Here is a 22,501-nt window from a genome sequence, read left to right on the forward strand (position 1 = left end):
GTAATTTTTTTGATGACAGCAAATGAACACTAAGCGGACTAGTTCTTGTGCACTGACAGCTACATAGAAAGGTTCAGAAAAACTGCCTTGGAGTCAGGAGTCTAATATAAAACAGTATCTAACAGCTAAGTAGAGCTGCCATCCTATCCCTGTGTTGCTATCACAAACACCTATAACTCCTAACTTCAACATATTTTTAAACTTAGGATAAAATGGCACACTACTTTTTAGATAAGCTGCCACTAACCCCTTCCTGTGGTTCTGGGGAGTTATGTTTTTTAGAAGGTCATGCAGGGCCAAATGATAATCCAAACATTAATTGTCCTTCTTTTTCAGGGTACAAACAGCTCTGGCACAAAGTTCCTTACCTTCTTCTTAATTCTGACATAACAACAGGGTTAAAGTGCATCATTACAGACCGATTCCATCTTTGTCATTCATTAATTTATTGAAAGTTTAAATTACATGTCAATTGCAATAGCGGTTCTGGTGACCTGGACACCTGTCTAGGAACTTAACTGAGACTACAAATTAATTCTGCATTTATTTAGAAAGTTATCAGATGTTCCCCTTTTTCCTTGCTTACCACTGATAGCAGTAAGATGTGATGGGTCTCTCAATACGTCAAGTAATGGAGCTGCCTTAAGCAAATATACTTTTAGAACAGAAATCTAAAAAGGATTCTATACTAATACGCTCCTGAACACAGAAAAAAATTAGTTACCTCTGTATGCTGATCCTTCTTTTTTTAAAAAAAGAAATATCATTCAATATTTACTTATATTTATTTATATTATTTATAAATAATAATAATAAAGCATACTTTTGTAATCTCCATCACCAAATGTCAATGGATAGGCTCCTGGCTTTTCAATCTTGTACATTTCCTCTATAAAAAGGATTTTACAATCATTTATTGTGTCTTCTGGGCCTCTGAAAAACAAAGAATAAAAATTACATTTAACTTAGTTCCTTAGACCTAGATTCTGTACTTTATGAATCCTAAAGCAATGAGATAAAGCTAACTAGCAACTGTTTATTTGTCACTGATACGGTAATTTATTTCAATTCACACACAAAATTCAGTCTAGTACTGTAACTTCTAAGAAAACCAAAACATAAGACTTAAAACTGACATAAAGACTACCCCATCACCCTCAGACTATCTGGCAGCTGAGTACATCCTTATTGACAGCCATCCATAACTTTGTTATTCTGCTTCTAAAACCTCACAATGTTTCTTTTGGGCAGAACACCGTGGACCAGACAAAATCATATCCCCTCCAATATAGCGTAAGCAACATTATAAAAGCATAGTGTCAGAAACATGAATTACAAGACGCAATAACAGATGCTACTCAGAACCCATAGAATAAGAAAAGCAACTGAAAGCTTCAAAAGCCCTTCTATGACTTCTCAATGTTTTGGAAACCTAAAACCCAATCCTGCAAAAAACATGTACAATACTGTCATGTACTGTGAGTATCGCCATTAATGTCAGGTTTCACAGCACTATCTGTTCACCGTATCTCAGTGATGAGTAACAAACACTCCATGAGTCTGACATCAAATGATTAAGAGAATGATTAATAAAGTCAAATGTGCTGTTAGAAGTTTGACTTTAAAACAATTGAAACAAACAAGTTGTTAATGGTTAATTCAAGATGTATTTTTTTATATCCTGCTAAATGCCTTGTTGAGCGCCAATAAATCCTTTGTCCAAAAGAGTAACTTCAAATGGAAGCACCCCCACAAGATAGATGAGCTGACTGGAAGTTCACCATGAGGAATGAGCTCAGCAAAAACTAGGGAAAAAGTAATTCCGGCAGGAGGAGATCATGACTACCGACCACACTGACCACTGGCTCAAGAAATCCCCCAGACCCAAAAAGAAGTTGAGAATGAGTGCACACCAATTAACATGAGAAGTGAGGGAATTATTTGACAAATAGGAATTGGAACACTAAATAATGAAAGAATTAAGTACCTTGTAAGCAATGAAGGCTGATGTCTTTGTATGCTAAACTGTGTAAGAAGTGTAGTTCTGACAACCGAGGAACAAGGCATTTGTGGGCTTACCACCCAGCTGCCTACTTCACGCAACCTAGAATAAAGGAATAAAAATACCTTGATTCGGTGTGTGAATCGGCACGGCGCACCAGGTACCGAGCCTGCCTACGGGACAACATTTTGGCGACAAAGGACTGCCCTAGTGCCTTGCCTGGATCAACTGACCGCTCCAGGGAAAGGGGCTTGGCCAGGCAAATTCCAGCTTGCACCAACATTGTGATCATGGACTTGATACGACCAGCCCTGAAGCCACAACGACCAACGACTCAATGGTGCAATACTTCATAGAGGTATTTCTTGTGCGAAAGGGGGGTGATTGGGGATTGAAAGAGAAGCACAAAGATTTGGTTTGGTTTGGGCTCTGTTTGGGATGCATCAAAGTGATACACAGCAGAAGCATATTAATTTCTACACTTTTGGTGATGTGTGCCTTGGATTTTGGTATTGCATACATTTTTTCACACTTGGATTTTGGGTGTGTGTGAAATGTTTGGTTTGAGGTGTATGCATTTGTAATTATAGTGTATGAAACATCAGGTAAATTATTCTTAGTACCAAAATGGCTTCTTCTGCTTCTGCAGAAATTCCCCTTTGCTCTCCCCTCGGATGCTTGCTAAAGAATTAGGGTAAGTCTGGAGGGGACCCTATGCCAAAAGATAAATCAAAACAATTTTGTAATCAATGGTGGCCACAATTTGGACCATCAGGAAAAATGGCCAGAAAATGGACCTTTAAAACACAGTATTGTATTACAATTGATGTTATTTTGTAAATGACAAGAGAAGTGAGATGAAGTTCCTGAAGTTGATTTGTTCTTTGCTTTAAGAAATGATTGGGATACTAGAAAAAAAGCGTAATTTGGTAGATTCAAAATATCAGAATGGGATATATTCATTGTCTAAAGAAAGGAAGTAAAAGAATGGGAAGTCTAAATCTCATTATGCTCGACGTAAAGGAGATCAGAATAGAGATGGCAAGGAAGTTCAGTTGCTAGTAACCACCCCACCCCAGACAAAATAAGGAGGGTCAGGGAATGAATCTAATGGTGAGGAGGTTATTTCTGATGCGGGTCTGGTTTCAAGCAGGACTAGCGGGAAAGAAAAGCCAACATTGCAGGCACCTTTTACAGAGGCAATAGGGTCTAAAGGAGTGGTACTGTACGTGCATGTTCTATTCACCACCCTGGACTTGTTAAATTGTAAACGAGAAATTGGATCTTATTGTAGTAATCCTGATGGAATGTACAGCACGGTTAAAATGGTGATATTAACACATAGTCTTAATCAGGGAGACATTCAAGCTCTATTAGAATATTTATTTACATATGAGGAAAGGAGTGTGGTTTTGGAAAAAGCCAAAGAATGAGTAATTAGAAAAACTGAAGGTCTGGATTTAAAAAATTATGGGAACTCCAAGTCCTGATTAGTTTCTCCCTAGAGAGGATCCAGTGGGACCCAAATAGGATCATGGGGTTAGACCGACTGAAACCGTATCAGAGGTTAATCTTGTATGACATTCAGAATGGAGTACAGAAACCTAAGAACCCTGCAAAATTATAAGGTAAAATAAGGAGACAAAGAATCTCCTTCAGCCTTCTATGAGAGCCTGTGTGAAGTGGCTCGTAAGTGGACTGATCTAGACCCTAAAAGCAAAGGAAACAGGATGCTATTTAATATGCTTTTCATTGAACAATCTGCACCAGACATCAGAAAAAAAAAACTTCAAACGGCAGAAAAGGCAGAGGGAATGGTGATTTCACAGCTAATGTCTGTTGCCTACAAGGTGCATAATAACAGAGATGAAGCAGAGGAAAAAGAAAAAGAGGCAAGCCAAAATTCAAACCTCAGTGTTAGCTGATTTAGCTAATGGACAGGGACGAGGATGAGGAATGAGTGTCTGAGGGTAAGGAGGATTAAGAGGATAAGTCTAAGGGCAAGGATGCGGTGAACTACCGCTCTGAGGCAACCAATGTGCCTATTGCAGCCAGGAAGGGCACTGGAAGAAGGAATGTCCACCAACTGCATGCAGGCAGAAAAGGGAGTCAGAAGGGGCAACAGGAGTTATGGCAGAAATTGGTCTAGATGGAAGGGGACTAGAGGCATCTATTGCCACATCCCCAGCCAATCCTCTGGTTCCAGTTAAGCTGAGGAATGAAACAATAAATTTCTTGCTAGACACTTGAGTAGACTGCTCATTCTGTAGTAACTAGTTGCAAGGGACTTTTAAGTGAAACCCAAATAAATGTTGTTGGTGTGACAGGGAGGGAAACCCTGTCAGGATTTTTTTTACAGGCCATTTTTACAGCGAATGGAATTACTGATCGGAGATGTGAAATTAATGCAGAGATTTCTCTATATATCAGAATGTCCCTTACCACTGCTTGGATGAGATCTGCTTTGTAAGTTAAATACACAATTAACCTTTCCTGAGGACTCTGTCCAGTTGAATACTCCTCCAGAAAATGTGTCGAAGTCACAAATATGTCTGCTCACCAAAGAAAAACCTATGGAGGAGGAGATTCCTGGTGTCTTGGATGCAGTTATACCACTAGTTTGTGCATCAGAAATTCCAGGGTGAGTGGGAAACATGGATCCAGTAAAAACTGAACTGAAACCAGGAGTCCAATCGGTAAGAAAAAACCAATATCCTATGAAGTTGGAGTCCCCATGAGGATTGGAACCATTAATAGACTATTTTTTTAAAATTTGGACTGTTAAAAGAATGTCAGTCAGAATTTAACGTTCCAATTCTCCCAGTAAAAACCCCAAATCCTTGGAATACAGGTTGGTATAAGATTTATGAGAAGTCAATACCCGGACAGTTGATGTCCACCTGGTAGTCTCAAACCCCTATACTCTCCTCACCTCAATACCAGGGACTAACGTGTATTTTATGGTATTCGATCTGAAAGACACCTTCTTTTGTATACCAGTGAACAAGCAGAGTCAACTTATTTTTGTTTTTGCATGGGAGAATCCGACCGCAGGACCAAAGATGCAACTGTCTTTCCCCAGGGACAGCCCCACAATACATGGTAATATACTGGCATAAAAATTGGAGCAATGGCATGGTGAGTATGAAACCATTTCACTGTTACAATATGTAGATGATACACTGATTGGGTCAGATACCCAGGAACAGTGCTGCGAGGTGGCTATTAGTTTACTCAATTTCTTGGGCCATGCAGGATATCAAGTCTCAAGAAAAAAGGCCCAGACTGCAAAAAGGGAAGTCCACTATATGGGCTTCAAGAAAGCTGGGTGTTGGACAGGGTAGAGACAATATGCAGAATTGCTGTTCCCACCTCAAAGAAACAATTGCAAGGCCTTCTCAGAACAGCTGGATAGTGTCAGCTCTGGATTCCAAATTTTGGCTTGACAGCCAAACCTTTATATGCTGCTAGAAAAGGACAAGAAACTGTAAGAATGGACTCCAGAATGCTGAAAGGCTTTTGATGAAATGAAGAGAAAGCTGACAGAAGCCCCTGCATTGGGACTCCCAAATTTGCAGAAGCCATTTCAATTGTTTGTGCATCAAATGCAACAAGTAGCATTGGGAGCGCTTACACAGCGGTTAGGAAGCTGGAAGAGAATGGTGGGATATTTCTCCAAACAACTGGGTGACGTAAGCAAAAGGTGGTCTGCCTGTTTGAGAGCAGCAGCTGCAACCATAACTGATCAGAGTCTCAAAAACGTGACACTGGGCCAACCCCTTACTGTGTATGTACACCACACTGTGATCCCTCTCCTTGAAAATAAAGGACATTACTGGATTTCTCCAAGCTGACTAGCTCAGTATCAGGCAGTGTTGCTGGAGCAAGTTGATGTGATGCTCTCTCAAACCTCTATTCTTTACCCAGCTACACCACTGCCAACCTTGGAAACTGGAGAATTACAGGATGATTGTTTAACAACTATTGAACAAGTTCACTCCAGCAGGCTGGATCTTCGAGATGAACCATGATCTGGGGCAGAAACTTTAATGATGAAAAAATACAGAAGTACTGGAAAACAAATCATTACCTAGCAACACTTCTGCCCAGAAAGCTGGATTAACAGCCCTCACTCGAGCCCTGGCATTAATCCAAGCAAAAAGAGTCGACATTTGTACAGACTTGAAATACACCTTTGGAACACTGGCAAATACACTTTACAGAACTACCAAGATACAACCGGTATAAATATTTATTGGTATTAATAGATACCTTTTCTGGTTGGCCTAAGGCTTTCCCCTGTCATGCCAACAAGGCTAGAGAAGCAGTTTAGGTTTTGTTAAAAGAAGTAATACCTAGGTTTGGCATACCAGAAGAAATTTCTTCAGATAATGGACCACATTTTACAGCAGAAAAAGTACAGGGAGTGTCTAAGTTTTTACAGATTGACTGGGAATTACACATCTCTAACAGCACGGAAGACTTGGACAATCAACCTGAAGAAATAAAATGAGTGGCAAAAATATGAAGGAGATTTGGACTTGTTGAACTGTTTTCCTCTTCAAAAGTTATTCTAATTCTATTGCACTGCTGCAGTCCCTTTTAGTTCTAGAAAAACACTTCAAAATCTGAAACTACACAAGCAACCAGATTAATACAGATCATGCATACAGACCATGAATACCACAGCTTTAATTATTAAGATTATGAAGTTTAACATTTTACTAAGAATGTGACATTTATAGTTAAAATATCCAGTGAGCATCCTGTAAAACAAGAAATAAACTGCATTTTTTTTTTCTTCTTTCCTTCATAGACATCAGATGTGCTGGACATAATAGACCAGTAGTAGCACACAGCCTAATTCCAAGTTAGGGAAGAGTGAAGATTATACCGTTTTTTGAAGGCTTTATTATGAATGAAAAAACAAAGTATTGTATTGGTTACTGTTTAGTATTTGAAGATGGTTGTGTAAGATTCTGCTTAGCAAAGCTGAAGTGCACTGCACCATTACAAGGGTCTCCTCAGAAGCAGGGAAATAATAAAAAATAACTGTAAAAATAATGATTAAATATTGCCACAATGGAAAGTATTTTCCAGGTGAAGATGACGACTACATTAAAATGCTATGTTTCTTCAAAATATTTAGAGTGTACAAAAGCCTGAGAATATGTCTGAATCAGGTGAACAAGTCATCTGAGCCCTATTTGTTGGACATCTGTAAGAAACAATTACAAAGGTGACCTGAAAATCCTTTTGTAGCATGTCAACCAGGTGGCATGTCCCTATAAAAAGGTCAAGGCTGCAAAACTAAATCAAACTATAGCCAGGGAAACAAGATATTAGGCCCATATTAAATAACTGCAGTAACAGCACACCTCCAGAAACAACAGGCTTCAGTCTGGGACCTGTTGCTCCCCACTCTACCGCTTTGTCTGCACTCACCACTTCCCTTATGCTGACTCCAGTTCTTGGACTCTGTCACATGCTGACTTAACTAAGGCAGAAAAAAAACAAGTCAAGGAAAAAAAACACATGCAACAAAACATTTTTTGGTGGCCCTGAGCACTACAGTGCTTAGGTCTCCATGGAACGGGTGTTGAGAGGACTTTGGTAGTGTCTTCACTACAATTGCCTTTTAAGTGTACCAACAGCTGTTTACTTGGGCACCTGTATTTATTTTGACCCTTTTGCGGTTTTTGGAGGGAAAACATTCACCATCATTGGTCATATGCATAAACAGTAAATGCTAGCAGATTTCAAAGATTTGGGATATTTCAACAGAACATACAAATACAAATACATTCATCAGATAGAGAACAGTTTTCCTGACCAGGAAAAATCCATGTGTTTAAGATAATTTTTACTTGCATCCTAGGGGGCATTACTTAAAAGCAGTTCTGGCCATTGTGGGTAACACCCCTCAGATTTATTTAGTTTTCTATACAGTGCAGTGAACACAGGAAGTCTTGATTTTCTGCACCTCAGTCTGGATGAGTGGTCCAACCACCCACAGTAGAACACTGGATGCCAGCTTCTGTTAAACAAACTATGCCTCCGACAACATAAGGTTATGGAGATATTTCCAGTCTGTGAATGGCTACAGCACCTAAAATTCCTCCAGCTGTTACCAAACCTGCAGCTCTACTTAAGGCACAATATCCAGGTTAGGTCTAAAGTGAACTGTTTAGCCAGAAAATTGTCCCTGAAACGGAGAGAAGCGCACTCCCAAGGACAACTACCCCTCTAAAAGGACTGTACGTGCCAGTACACCTCTGCAAGGAAGGTGAGTGGAAGCTCTTCTCTTCTGCAGCAGCATGCAAAGACACTTTGAATTATCTACAACATGTACCCATTAACACACAGTCATAAAAGCACTATACATTCAAACCTAGAAAGGACAAATCATAAACATAGTATCTGGCATGAAAACCAAACGAACAAATACAGACTGAGCTTCTCAAAGCATCAAGGTTTCCCTGCTTATTTTCTGAACCTTGGAGAGTCTTAACTGCCCTACATTATTTGTTAGTCCTACATTATTCAAAGCTAAGACAAAACAAACAAAAAAACTTACCTCCCGACACTCTAATGCTATAAAACTAGTTATGTCAGGACCTCCCTCAACTATACCACTGCTTGCCCGCCTATCCAGCTTGACTCCTCTAGGACTTATTTCTAACGTTAAGTAGTGAATCTATTTTAAAACCAAAATAAAGAATTCTGTTTTCTTTCACCTAAGTAATGTGAAGTTTTATGTTCATACAAAAAATACATGTAGTATTTATTTGGTTTGTTTATCTGTAGGCTTAAAAAGCAAGAGATCAAAAATAAACAAGCATACCTTAAACTTTAAGTAGATCTGTATGGAAAAGTCAAAATAGTCACGGAAGTTGAATAATATGTTGGATATTAGTAAGCATACGACTACACATGCATCTGCAGAAAATCTAAAGCATAATTTATTAAGGAAGTTAAAATCTTGTCAAGAAACAATAGTGACAGTCTCAATGTAGCAGCTACAAACATGACCTTGCTTATGTCGTGGGATACAGAGATATTCTCAAATTCCAGTACACCTCAGAAAAATTTCAGCATATTTGCAGAGCATATTTTACCCCAGTTTTTGCATCTTGCAAATGTAGTCTAAATACACTATCCCTATTATGAGCAAATCTGCATCTAGGAAAAACTTGGAACATTTCCTCCCCTTTCTCTACACTGCCTTATTGTTTAGAGAGCTGTTTTACTTTAATATACCCTCTTTTTGACTGCACTTTCTCCAGAAATTTAGAAAGTAGTTGTTTTAAAAAAAATAATATCTTTTCATCACATGTAATTTTTTGCATACAGTCTGTAGACAAGAAGGAAGGTGGCAAGATATCATAAAACTGTATTCTCAAATCTACTGACACTTGTGTTACTGCTAGCCTTATCTTTGGGAAAAAAGCCAAACCTGAGCTCAGCAGAATATTTGTTAGGAGTAAATTCCACCGCTGCCAATTTAAACTATTAAATTGACTTTTAACTACAATGAATATCACATTGTTTTCTTGAAAGGTATCATGAACAGACTTATAAGTTGGTTCAATGATGCTGTGTTTCAAAAGGCATTACGGCAAAAAGTGAAGTATGGAGAGGCATGGATTTTTATCATCAACTTTTAATCAGAAAAAATCACATGCACATTATCTCAACCTTAGAGTGCTGAAATGCAACATATTTTTTTATATAGTTAAATAAAACAACTCCTCTAACTAATGCTAGAAAACACAGAACTCTCAAAACAACAACAAAAATATAACCAGTTGCATGGAGGTAACAACTGGTAAAAGAATTTTCTCATAGAATTGCAATCTTACTAGCATAAGCAACACTATCTTCATATCTAGATATTTTTTATCTAGTGATATAACAGATGTATCACCTATTAGGTCATGGGAGACACTTCTCCTCTTTGTTTCTGGTATTCTTCCTTCAGGATACGGGCACTGAGAAAGTAACTTTCAGACTCAGTATTTCCTAAAAGATATCCAGCATCTGAACCCCAGAAAACATTTTATTTTCTGCCATGAGTGACATAAGGAGCAAGCAAATACTATCAAATAACTTTAAAAAGCTGGTATGTTCCAACAAATGCCACAGCTGCATATCTGGAAACACAAAGGAACACCAACTACCATTGTAACACATGATGGCTAATAATAAATGGTTAAGCCTTACCAAAGCTAAAAATCTCTTCTCAGCTAGTTGTTCTTAAAAGACTAATTCTTCTTCCATGTTACACATACAATAGCTTTAATAAGGATCAGGCTACATATCATGTCTTAAAAATTATGGTTATCTATTAAAATTGGGGTTATATTATTCTGTCAAACATACTTCTTCACCTCATTATATGAAGAATGAGATTTAAAAGAAAATCTTGAGTTATACATTACACACAGTAAGTGAAACTACATTTGTATTTCATGCAAGTACACTAAATCCTTTAAAGAAATTAAATCCCAAAACAGAGCCAGACCCCTCAATACAACAGAATTCCTAAAACAAGCTTTCCTTTTAGACAGGTTAGCCATAGCCAGTTACAAATCTTCAACTGAACCTCCTTCTAGCTATCTTTTTTTTTTTTTTTAAACCTTCAGGTTGCAAAACACTCCATACATACATAATTACAACTGACTACAAGTATGATAACTGGACATTATCCTGGGTAGTTCAAGGTCAACCTTCAAGAAAATAAAAACTGTTAGATGACAATTACCACACGGTAAAAACTCCTATCGGTTCTTATTGCCCAGGAGATTCAGTTACTTTTCTGTTGTTATCACTTTACCACATTGGAACTAAAAGAAAAATATTTCAGCACACACTAGGAGTCAAAATAAAATGCTGAATAAAAACAGGGGGAAATTTATTGTTCAAAAAATACACACAGAGGTTATATTCACACAAAGAACTATAAGGAAAAGTGCCTAATGATTATTTATCTGTAGGCCTTCTAAGAGCAAAACCTTACTCACACTAAGTCATGTTCACCACAGACAACAATTAATTTGTCAGCTTCTACAGTTACTGTCAAAGTGGATTGTCCACGTCAGCTGAGAAACAGCCACAAGCAGAGTAAAATCTAACAGACCATAATGTTGGCTATGCTTCCCAAATTTATGAATTCAGTTAACAATATAAAAATTAGAACAGGACCAAATCTACTACCATTGTCAGTATCTATGTTTTCACACGCACTACTTTGTTTACAACCCATTTACGACCAATTCACCTATACTCTGCTTCTGCAAAACTTTCGGCCAGCAACCCTTTTATTTTCTCAACCATCATCAAACCACAGCTGGATAACTTCTTCAGAAATATGCAAACAATCTTTTCAATATTACCACTCAAAATGCTTGTTAGAACTTTTACCATCATCCCCTTCGAAGCGGCTGAGCTGCTGGAGTTCGCCTACTGTACGTATCAGCAGCATTTCATTGCGTCTTTACGCTTTGTGCTTTCACATTTACAGCTGCATGAACTTGTATTCCAACTTACTAAATATACAGTTGTTAAACTGAGAACTGTTTTTAAAAACACTCTTCTTTGCCTTTGACGAAAGAGAAACTGTGTTCCTGAACTGAGCTCGTGAACAACTGTTTATCAATTTTATAAATATACTAAATTACAAACACATTAAAATCATTAGGCTGGAGAAGTAAGTATGTACTATTGTGACAAACAATTCTAAGGAAATCTACTCTCAAAAATCAGAACCATGTTCTGAGGTTCGCTTCAATATATTCACTCTAAGTCACTATCAGCCAAAAGAATGTTTTGAAAGTAAAGCGGATACATGTTACAGCACGCATATTTCAAAGGATGTTAAATGGAAAATATCTCAATCTGATATAAAATACTGGAATGTGAAAAATACTACTAGTTGCTTTACATTTAAACATTAACTATAACTTAGGCTAAACTGTAGTTTCAAGAAACTGCAAACAGACATCATCTACACAGAATGAAACAAAGGCTAAAACAGGCCTATAAAACAACTACAATCTTCACCAAACATGACTGAAGATCTGACTTTAAACAAGCTTGTTTTGAAGTTAGCCTACAAAATGTTCCCATATGAAGACAGCATATTACATAGATAATTTGACCAAATTCTGCTAGGTTGATCTGAAAACAATGGAGGTTGTTTCATTTTGTATTGTATGCAAGGAGAAACACAAACAATATTTTCAAGGATTTTTCAGAATATCCCATACCCATTTGATTTATCATGAAAATACAAATGCACAGCTACAAAATGGGATTGTATCAGCTGTGCTTTTAATTCAACTTTATATATTTTTATTACACAAGCCACTACAATGACAAAGACACAAGACAAGTTTTCAACTGTACAAAGATTTTACTACTCTCTCTCTCTATATATATAGTGCTAAGATAATAAATTTAAAAAAAAAAACAAGCTACTTGCCAGGATACACGGAAGACCTTACTACCAAAAATACCATAATCTAATATGAATTGTTAAGGTCTTTAAAAAAAACCAAACAAAAAAACCCACGTACACACTCAACTCCCAAACCTACGAATACACGTTGTGGATGCACACACAAGCTAGCCAGGACATTACTTTTTTCAACCTCAGTAGCAGGTGTAACACTTGGTGCATTTACAAAACCATGTATTACAGTTCATGCTGCCAGACTCAGATTTGGATGCAGGACTATTCCTTTCTTCCTTAGCATGGGATCTGTAAAGGAGACGAACGTTAAAGAAGCAAGCGTAAGCCTAATACCTGGGAGAAGGGGAAAGCACTGGCCTGACAGGACAGCAAGTCACGCTGTCGGATCCCAACAGTCTGTTTACCACAGCAGCGCAGCAGGCTCTGCCCCGTGCCCAGACACCCCCTGAGGAGACAGAGCAGAAGGCCGGACCCAGTGCAGGCCGGCACGCACAGCTCCCGCACATGGCTGCGGCACGCAGCGGGGAATGCCTGCCTGGCCAAACGTCCACAAAGAAATGGGTAAATACTGCCGGCTGGACCCGCAAGGGCGGAAAAACCAAGGCTTCACGTATGCAAAGCCAGGCCAACAGTGTCTGGTGCTGCAGGGCACAATCGGGCTTCTCTAGCCATTTGTGGGCTGAACTGCAAGACTCAGAACAACGCAGAGGCTGCTCAAGGCATCGTTACAGCGGTCTGGACTAGCCAATAAACTCTTCTGCACTGGGAAGAGGCATAGCTACAAACAGGTGGTACTTACTAGAAGAGGTTAAAAGCTTCTATCCAGATTTTACATCACGTTACAATTCTGTGAGCAGATGCTGCACAAATACTCTTCATGAACTTTTACAGTTATAGGAGACTAATCCGTGTACCCAGCGGGATTAAGTAACAATCTAAGTTGAAAAAACAGAGACGTGAGAAAAAGCACCTCCCTTCAAAACAAAACCCACAGGGATGCTGTCAGGATGGAAAGGTTTTCCATAAAACAAGCAGCAAAGGATGAGTCTTGAAAACACAGAAACATGGTAAGTACTTTGTACAATAAAATTAGAATAGTAAATCCTAAGTTAATAAATAAAGTGCTTGAAAACAAACAAACAAACAAAAAACCAGAACCCAAAACCTAAAACAACCAACCAAGAAACTAAGAAAGAAGATCTGAAGGTGCCCACCATAAAACAGTAAATACAAACACAGGAAGACATTTCCCACAGAATGCCTCATATCTAACCACAGGCAACCGAGACTTGCTTTCAAAGCCAAAACCGCATTTCTAGTCTAGAAGTAATTAATGGATTATCATGGCGTTTACGCACATGGTGGCATTACTTTCATGAAAAAGCCTGGCATCCAGGCTCAAAACAGGATGAACCCCATCTCACTAAGAATTCCTGAAAGTCAGAAAGTACACTGTGAGCTACAGAGAGAAAAAGTTCTGTTCGGAATTTAGAGGGCTGTTGGAAGAAGGGTTCGCTGGAGTCAAGAAGACGCTCAATATGAGTTATGCATCTTGCTCAACTTTATATTAGTTTCTAACACTGCTTATATAGAACCGATACATGCATATTCGTGAAGCAGAAATATAATAATTGGTTAGTAGTCTCTAAACACGTGCGGTTCTCACGCCCCTAATTATCATGACTAAAATGAGCATTCTATCCATGTAGCTAATTGTGTTGCTGTGCTGCAGCCTTGTAGTTTGTTACTCCCTATTTTCCCATACCGGTCCCCATCTTTCTTGGCCCTGCACCTGCTTTCCCAGCAGCTGTAGCTTGTTACAGCCACGGCCTGTTGGCACAACGTAATTACTTGGTCTCAGGATTCAAGAATAGCTCAAGGCTACCTTTCTTGTTATCTTCAGCACAGCAACTTCAGCACAATTCTAATTGCAGGCCTATTCTAATACCAGGCCTGGATTGTGCAGATCTTCAGAGATTCTAAGGCCACGCTTCTGCAGCCATTCTTCTACAGAGGGCAGTTGCTTATTTTGGAACGTCTTCATTCCTTGTATTGCGCAATTCCCTTCAGACAACTTACATCTAATACCTATGCCATGATGTCCAGTTCCATTAGTGCACAATATTAAATATGTATATCTATTGCATAACGACAATACAGCCTTTCTAGGTCTCATGTTTGGAATCTGTGATGATTCCATTATTATTCATTTTTATTTAGATATATAAAAATGCTCATAGACTTTTGGTTATAAACATTGGAGATTCCTCAACAAACAAGTGAGAGAACTGTGGATGGGATAGGCAACTCAGGGCCTGGAGTGATCAGAAGAAAAGGAACATTAAAAAAAGCAGAAGTGCAACCACATGAAATTTAGGCATGTAAGGAAAGAAATGCCAGCAGAAGAGCCTTATGGGGAAAGCTCTCATGCACATTCTGGGGAATCAGCACATTTTGGTGCCTCCCTGACACCTATACAGCAATGCATACAGTACGGGGAACGAACAAGAGGAATTAAAGAAAGAAGTCTGCATAATTACTGCAGGTTCATGACCTCACCAGGATCATGGAGACATGGTGGCATAGCTCACATGACTGGAGTGCTGTGACAAATGGATATGGGCTTTTCAGGAAAGCCAGGCTAGAAAGGTAAGGAGGGGTAGTCGCCCCTTATGTGAAGATTAGCAGAGAGAACAATATTGGCGATAGAACAAAATAAGTGCCTGCTACAGACCTAATCAGGGGAAAGTATATGAGGCTTTCCTCAGAAAACTGCAAGTTTCGTGTTTTCAGACTCGGTTTCTCACAGGGACTTGATGCACCCTCCAATCTGCTGGAAGGACCACAGAACAGAACACAAGCAACTAAGAAACTTCTGGAGTGCAGTGATCATTTCCTGACACAGGTGATCAAGGAGAGGTGTATTGCTAGACTCAATACTTACAAACTATAAAGAACTGGTCATGGGACATTAAAGTCGGGCAGTTTGGCTGCAATAATGATGAGATGATGGAGTTCAGGATCCTCAGAGGAGGGAGCAAGGTAAAAAGCAAGACAATACTGGATTTCAGGAGAGGAGACTGCAACATCTTCAGAAACCTGCTTGGGAAAATCCCATGAGATACAACCCTGAAGAGAAAAAGGATCCAGTGGAGCTGGAGCGATCACCTTCTCCAACCTCAATAAAGGTCTTGAGGACTTATGCACAAGCAGCTGACCATAAACCAGCAATGTGCCCTTCTAAGCAAACAAGGTCAAATGCCTCCTAGACTGCACTAAGAGCACTGTCAGCAGGTAGAGGGAAGGTGAACCTTCCTCACTACTCAGCACTGATGAAGCCAGGTCTGGGATCCCCAGAGTAAGACATGGGATTACCAGTGTAGTTCTAGAAAAAGTCTAGGAAAATGATCAACAGACTAGCAACATCTTTGATACGAGAAAGAGAAGGCTTGTGCATGGAGAGCTCTTATCCACGTGTAGAAACAGGGAGGCAGACTATTTTCACCAGCGCCTACTGCCAGGACAAGAGGTAACAGGCACAAACATGAATGTGTGAAATTCCCTCTGACCACACAAAACACCTTTTTACAGGGACTATTCAGAGAGGTTGCTGAGTTTCCACCCATAACAATATTCAAAACCAAACCTGACACAGTCCCAAGGCAAACTGTTATAGCTGATCCTGCCTGAGCATCCTCAAGAGCTCCTTTCCATTCTCAATGACTCTTAGATGTATAAATATATTAATATATTTCAACACCACTCCTTTTTATTTATTTTAATAATGATTTTCCTAACATTGTGCTCACCACCATTTTTTCCCCAGAGTCTTTGCCTTTTTGCACTGAAGTTTGTCTCCTTTTCTTCCTCTTCTGTTTGGAATTAGTTTGATCCCAGTGAGTAAAGTAAGTTTGAAACCACTTTTAAAAATCACCCACTAGAAAGTCAAAAGACTGTGTTTCCAAGTATGGATGTTTATTAGAGAAAGAATAGTGTTAAAAGTGCTGAAGATACAGATCATCTTCTGGGAAAACAAACAGAAGTATCAAGATTGAACACAACCCATTCTTCATCTTCAAAAGATACTTTTATCTTATGGTAATTATGAAATGGTTATGAAACAAAACATTCCAAATTTTAACATTTGGTACTTATGCTTTTGTTGTTGTTGTTAAAGCAATTAATGCTTTAACACATGACAATTAAGCAGTTGAAAGTTAAGTTACTGAATGCAATCCAAACGAGCGATTTCCTTTCCCTCTTGTTGCAATTTATTCCCATCATCTCTGGTCTGCCTGCCATATACCACTGTGCTTCCCAAACCATCTCAGCAGCCCTTAGCTGAATTCCCTTCAGTTTATGTGTCTCTCTTTTGAGCATTGAAGTAGGGGATGCATGTGTTTGGGGGTGGGTGGAATCTAGTATTCTTGATGTAGTCTAGTGCTTAGTAACGGGGAATAATCACTTTCCCCAGTCTCCTGATTATACTTCTCTTCAAACAGCCCCAATACTGTTAGCTTTCGTTACACACTGCTGCCTCATGTTGCGCTTGCTGTCTACCAAGACCCACAGGTTGCTCTCATCAGGGTTGCTTCCAAGCCAGTACTGCTGCAAGCGGCTCGGCCTTCCTAGGAGCAAGAAAAACTTTATCCTTGTTGACTTTCATGAGTCTCCTGTCAGCCCATTCCTCCTGTCTGTTCAAGTCCCTCTGACAGGCAGTACTGCCCTTGAGTTTCCATCAATTTGGTGTCTCTGCAAACTCCGCACTGCATTGCCACTGCCCATCCACCCAGATCACATCATCTTAATCAGGATAGGATACTACAAGACACAGAAGACCTGTTACAAGTTGAGGCAAACATTTATTGCTCTCCCGTTGGCCACAGAGCTAATCATTTTATCACAGAAGGCAGCCAGTCTTGTAAGGCATGATTCGCTCTTGGAAAAAAATTCACCATGGCTATTCCAACTCCTCTTTACATGGCCAGCACTTTCAACAGGGCTGTCCCATTGTTTTCCTTAGACTGAAATAAGGCTGACTGCCAGCCCTCTTTGAAGGCAGATGCAACATTTGCCTTCTGCAGTTTTCAAGGACCTCCCTGATGTCCATGACATTTTGAATATGGTACAGAGGAGCATCACTACAGAATCAGCCAGTACCCTTAGCATACCTTAGATGCAACCCATCTGGTTCCAAGGACTTGCATTAGTCAAGTTCTTGTAAGCACTTCCTGACTCAGTCCTCATTCACTGCAGAAGACTCTCCTCAAATGCCTTCACTAGGCAGAGCTACCAAAGAGACCCTGCCAGTGAATACTATGGCGATGAAGACAGTGTCTGTTGAAACTGAATCATGTCTGTTTCATCAATAGACCCATATTTTCCTTATTCAGCCTTCTACTGCCAAAGCACTAGGCAAAGCTCTCTGCCATTGCCCTTGATGTCTAAGTGTCAACTCTAGACAAGCTTTGGTTCTCATAACACCAATCCTTACATGTTCAAAATTCCTCCTTTTTACACTGTCCCTGTTCCCAACTCCTACCTACTGACTTCTTGCCCTGGAGCCAAGTCATCAGTTTCCTGTTCAGCCTTGCCAGTCTTCCAATACCTCTACTAGTTTCTTGAGTACCAGGATGAACTGTCTTCACATTCAGAGGAGGTTGTTAAACACCTGTCAACTCTGCTGAGCTCCTTTACCCTTCATAGTTACCTCCTATGTTATCTCATCAACCCGTTCCTTGAATGAAACTGAAGTCTGCTTTACTGAATTCCAGAATCTATGCTCTGCTACTCTCCTTCCTCAGCTCCATCAGGACCTTGGATTTCAGTTAGTATAGCCAAGGCTACCATCAATCACATAATCCCCAAGCAGCTGTTGATAACAAACATCAGATCCAGCTGCATATCACCCTATTGATCTATCCAGTACCTCTATTAAGAAGTTATTCCTGACATCTTCCAGAGAACCTTTTAACTGCTTGTGTTCCAGTGTTATCCTGCCAGTGGATATCAGGGAACGAGTCGTCCATGAAAATCAGTGCCTGTGATTCAGAGACTTGTGAAGAAGGCTTTGTCTTCTTCCTCACCTCAGGTGGGACTACCACCATGATGTTATTTTTTGCCTCTCCCATGCACATCCACAAGCTCTCTATCAGGCTGTTGTCATGCCACTGAAGAGCTCCTTACATCCAAACATCTTCACATCATAGCAGCTCCACCCTCTTTATCTTTGCCTTTCCTTAAAAGATTGTATCCATCCATCTCTCACTCCAGTCACGTGAGCTGTCCCATTGTGTCTCCACTATACCAGCATCATAGTTCCACGATTATATGCAGAACTAATTCATCCTGCTGGTTCCCCAGGCTGTTATGTATTTGTATACATGCACTTGAGATGGGTATCCCTCTTCTATCAGTCCCAAGGCCTCTCTTGTTCCCACCGCACTGTACCCTTTGCTTTCCCTGCACATGCTAATACCTCACTTAACCATGGGTTGTAATGTTCCTTCACCACCCAAACGTCTACTCAGGAGGTTGGCCAGCCTGTTGGAATAAATGTTCCTAGTCCTTGATCCTCCAGTGGGACTTCAGGGACAGATGGGAACCCAATTGTGGGTCCCATGATGTTAAAAGTCAAATGCTGGTTGACATGAAGCGTGCAACTAACCACGTTTTCATGCACAGTACTTCCTTGCTCCTTTCCCTTGAGAGGATCTGTCCTCCAAAATCTTACCCTTTCACCAGCAGGACTGAGCAGCTCCCACGTAACTGGGCTACTTAGCTTGAGAGATAATGCTATCTCTAGTAAGGCAGACTTGGTTTGCAACTCAGATTTTGAATTTCAGGATAAAGGAACACTATATTCACAGTCCAAAAGACTCAACATCATTTGAAAGCACCTAGTCTACTTTCCCTCCATTTTGGGAAAGCAAACTGAAACACTCAAACAAACACCAGTTTCTCCATACTGCCAGTTAGGAACAGGCAATGTGCAGGGAAGTAGCACAAAGGACAAATAAATTACTTTTCATGCTCTTTCTTTATGAATGGGGAAGAGGGCAGTATCAAGAGAAAATATCTCTTCTATGTAAGAAAAATAATTACTAGTGAGCAATCTTAAAACTGTAATCCTTCCACTCCTCTCTGGACAACAGAACCTCCTGAAGATCTGTCCTCTTTAAAGCACAAAAACAAAGACAGCAGGAGAATCAAGTGCATGGAGGAATAGCTATGATCTGTGTAGTACCTGGCCATCATAGCTATTCAGAGAGTGTTTGTAAAATGGATATTTTTTTTCTGAAGAGAAAGAAGGGAAAGGAGAAAGAAGAAACAGGAAAAGAGTATCTGTAATAACAGATACATATAATCAGCCAAATACCCTTCAAAATGTGCTCTTTCAGTTCTTTCTAAACTTGCTGGTTTTCATTTCGTAAGTGCTGAACCAAGGTACTCTATCTCATTTATGACCTTTGTGGAGAGGATAATTACCACAGCAAGTGGTTAAAGGATTCACTCTGCTCATGTGCTCTTCATGAACTATTGTTAGTCAGCTGTTCTTCTGTCTCTCGCATTTGACGGAAGCAACACATCCTGGACACCAACCTTTCTCCAGTCCCAGTAGGTGACAGTGCATTCCAATACCTTCCGGGCAGTTTGTTCTGCACCCCAGACTCCTTTTTTTTTATGTAAGAGGAGGCACTGTATGCTACTCAAAAGTCTCTTTAATAATATTCTGTTCCTGTCTTCATGTCCATTGTATCTTTTAATTCTTGGGTTTTTCCTCAAAAATGAAATCACAATTGAAGCAAGATCAAAAATCTGGACTTTAAAAAGAAACATTTTGATTTCCAGTAAACTTCACTTCTTATGATCAAACAATCATTCTTTTCACACACACACAGACCACCACCCCCAAAAACATGAGTTCTTTTGTCAACAGGATAATTAAGTGGGATCCAACATACTCTTCCTGTAGTTAGAGTTATTCCTGTTAAGAATTGTGAGATTATTACCTAAGGCTGTGTATCACAAAAAGAGCCATCTCTGCTGTGGAGACTAGGGAAAAGCCATTCACAGAAGTGCTTGGGAAGTTCTAGGCATCACCTCTACAGAACCACCATGAAAAATCCCAGCAGGCTTCTTGGACAACCAGAATCTGTCTTGATTTGAACCAGCTGCGTTGATTCAAAAGGAGGCCTCTTCTTCAAAGGAGGTGACCAGCTCCACTGAAGTCATAAGGAGAAGATGAAAGAGGAAGACACAAATTCACCCTTGCAGAAGTTTTGTTGCCTAGAAGAAATAGGCCATTTTTATGTCTGTGCAAGAAAGCTGCAGGCAAGTTCTTCAGCAATTAGAATTCTTATTATTAGGATACCAGCTAACACAGCAGGAAAGTGGTTTTTTTTAAATGGCTCCAATTAAATCTTGTTAATATTCCACATACCAGTAAAATAATGCCTTCCCAGATCAACCAGCAACAGTCACAGATGCTACATTAAAATAAATAAACTGTAAAGTTATTTTCGGTAGAAAATCACACCTCAAACGTATACGAGCATCAGGAAGGGATAAACCACATAGAGAGAAATTCCAGGCCTAAAGGAGAAACGCAGTATGTGAACTACGCTACTGGGTACCTACAAAGTATGACAACTGTGACGTGTTGATTATCACAATACATACTGAGAAGGATAGGATGTATGGTACTCCTATTAGAAAAACAAGTGTCAAAACAAGGGTCATCTTCCAATAAATGTTATTTTTTGGACCAGATCTAGACAGAAATCCACAGAAGCACAAGAACTTTTCAAATCTTCTAGAACAATACGCAAGGCTTGTTTCACCGTTAGTTCACTATTCTGTGATGTGTTTAAATTCTGTACCTTTGCAAAGCTATAGAAGCAAGTATTACAAATTACTTAAAAAATGAGAAGTTAAATATAAACAGAAAAATTTGTTCAAAAGAAGTGACAGGAATACCTAAAAGTAAAACCTGTACAGATAGCATAAAGACTGAAAAAATATCATACTGCCTTCTGAGAACAAAAACATATCAGACACGAATAAAAGGAGTCTAAAAGAAGATAAACAGAAAAATATCCTAAAAAAAAAAAAAAAAAAAAAAGCGGCAAACATTGTGTTCTAATAAGCCCCAGATCTTGCAGGTTACACAGAAAACATAATAAGCCTATTGAAAAATCAGACAGAATGATCTGAACACAAAACAATCCTTCCTTTTTGGGAGCACGAAGCCTCACACAAAAACCTGCAAAACTACAAGATGACAAATGTAAATCGGAAAATCTGGGACCCTTTCTGTTACTTTCCATTAAGGCTGCTTGTGTAAATACCTCAAATTCATTAAATACATAGTCCAAGAGGTGTAAGATCTGCAAAGTGAACAGATTTTACCGACATTCTTGTCTAACTCCAAAGGCTTAAACAAAATACAAGTCTTGGTATTGACAGAGTCCTTGATAACTGAAACATTCAAAGGCTAACTGAAGAAAAGTAAGATATGGTTTTGTCTCTTATTTATCTTGAAATCTAGCAAGGACAAAATGCAAAGCACCATTCGAACTAGTTGGTTTGACCTGGTGGGGTGACTTTGATGATGTAAGCCAGCTCCAATGTTAAAATAAAATGTGACAGTTTGCCTCACAACTACCTATCAGTAACAAGTATTTGATACATGCCTTTTAAAGAGCAAAGACAACAAGTCGCAATACTCTGGAGTACAAATAACTGCTTTCATCATGAAACAGAAGACACTCCCAAAAAAAAGAAACAGAGGATGTTTAAAAATAGAGGTACACCCTGCAAATTTCGTTAATCAGTTCAGAGGTACCACACACACACAGACCATTCTGAACCATATGCATAATCATGAGACCTATGGTCCTAGAGCCATGTATATTCCATTGCGAAAAGCACTGCTGTTTCCCTAGTATTTGTATCTTGGATAGTTTTTGGACATCCTGCATTACATACTTCAGTGGCAATGCAAATAGAGTACAAATGAGAAT

At 39.4% G+C, this 22,501-nt stretch overlaps 1 protein-coding gene across 4 annotated transcripts in view; it reads right to left on the reverse strand.

Moving 5' to 3' along the window:
- The window catches only part of UHRF2 (ubiquitin like with PHD and ring finger domains 2), a 96,831-nt gene that overhangs the window by 34,683 nt on the left and 39,647 nt on the right, over positions 1-22,501 (reverse strand). For 2 of the 4 annotated variants that reach the window (XM_056325140.1, XM_056325139.1), the window contains exons 5-6: positions 1,988-2,104; positions 824-933 (exon numbers count right to left, since the gene is read on the reverse strand). In XM_056325140.1, coding sequence (XP_056181115.1) covers positions 824-933; positions 1,988-2,104 — 227 coding nt within the window. The remainder of the gene's footprint in view (positions 1-823; positions 934-1,987; positions 2,105-22,501) is intronic. The other 2 variants (XM_056325142.1, XM_056325141.1) reach the window with 1 other exon arrangement.

Source organism: Falco biarmicus, chromosome Z (assembly GCF_023638135.1).
Source record: "Falco biarmicus isolate bFalBia1 chromosome Z, bFalBia1.pri, whole genome shotgun sequence".
NCBI classification, from domain to species: domain Eukaryota; kingdom Metazoa; phylum Chordata; class Aves; order Falconiformes; family Falconidae; genus Falco; species Falco biarmicus.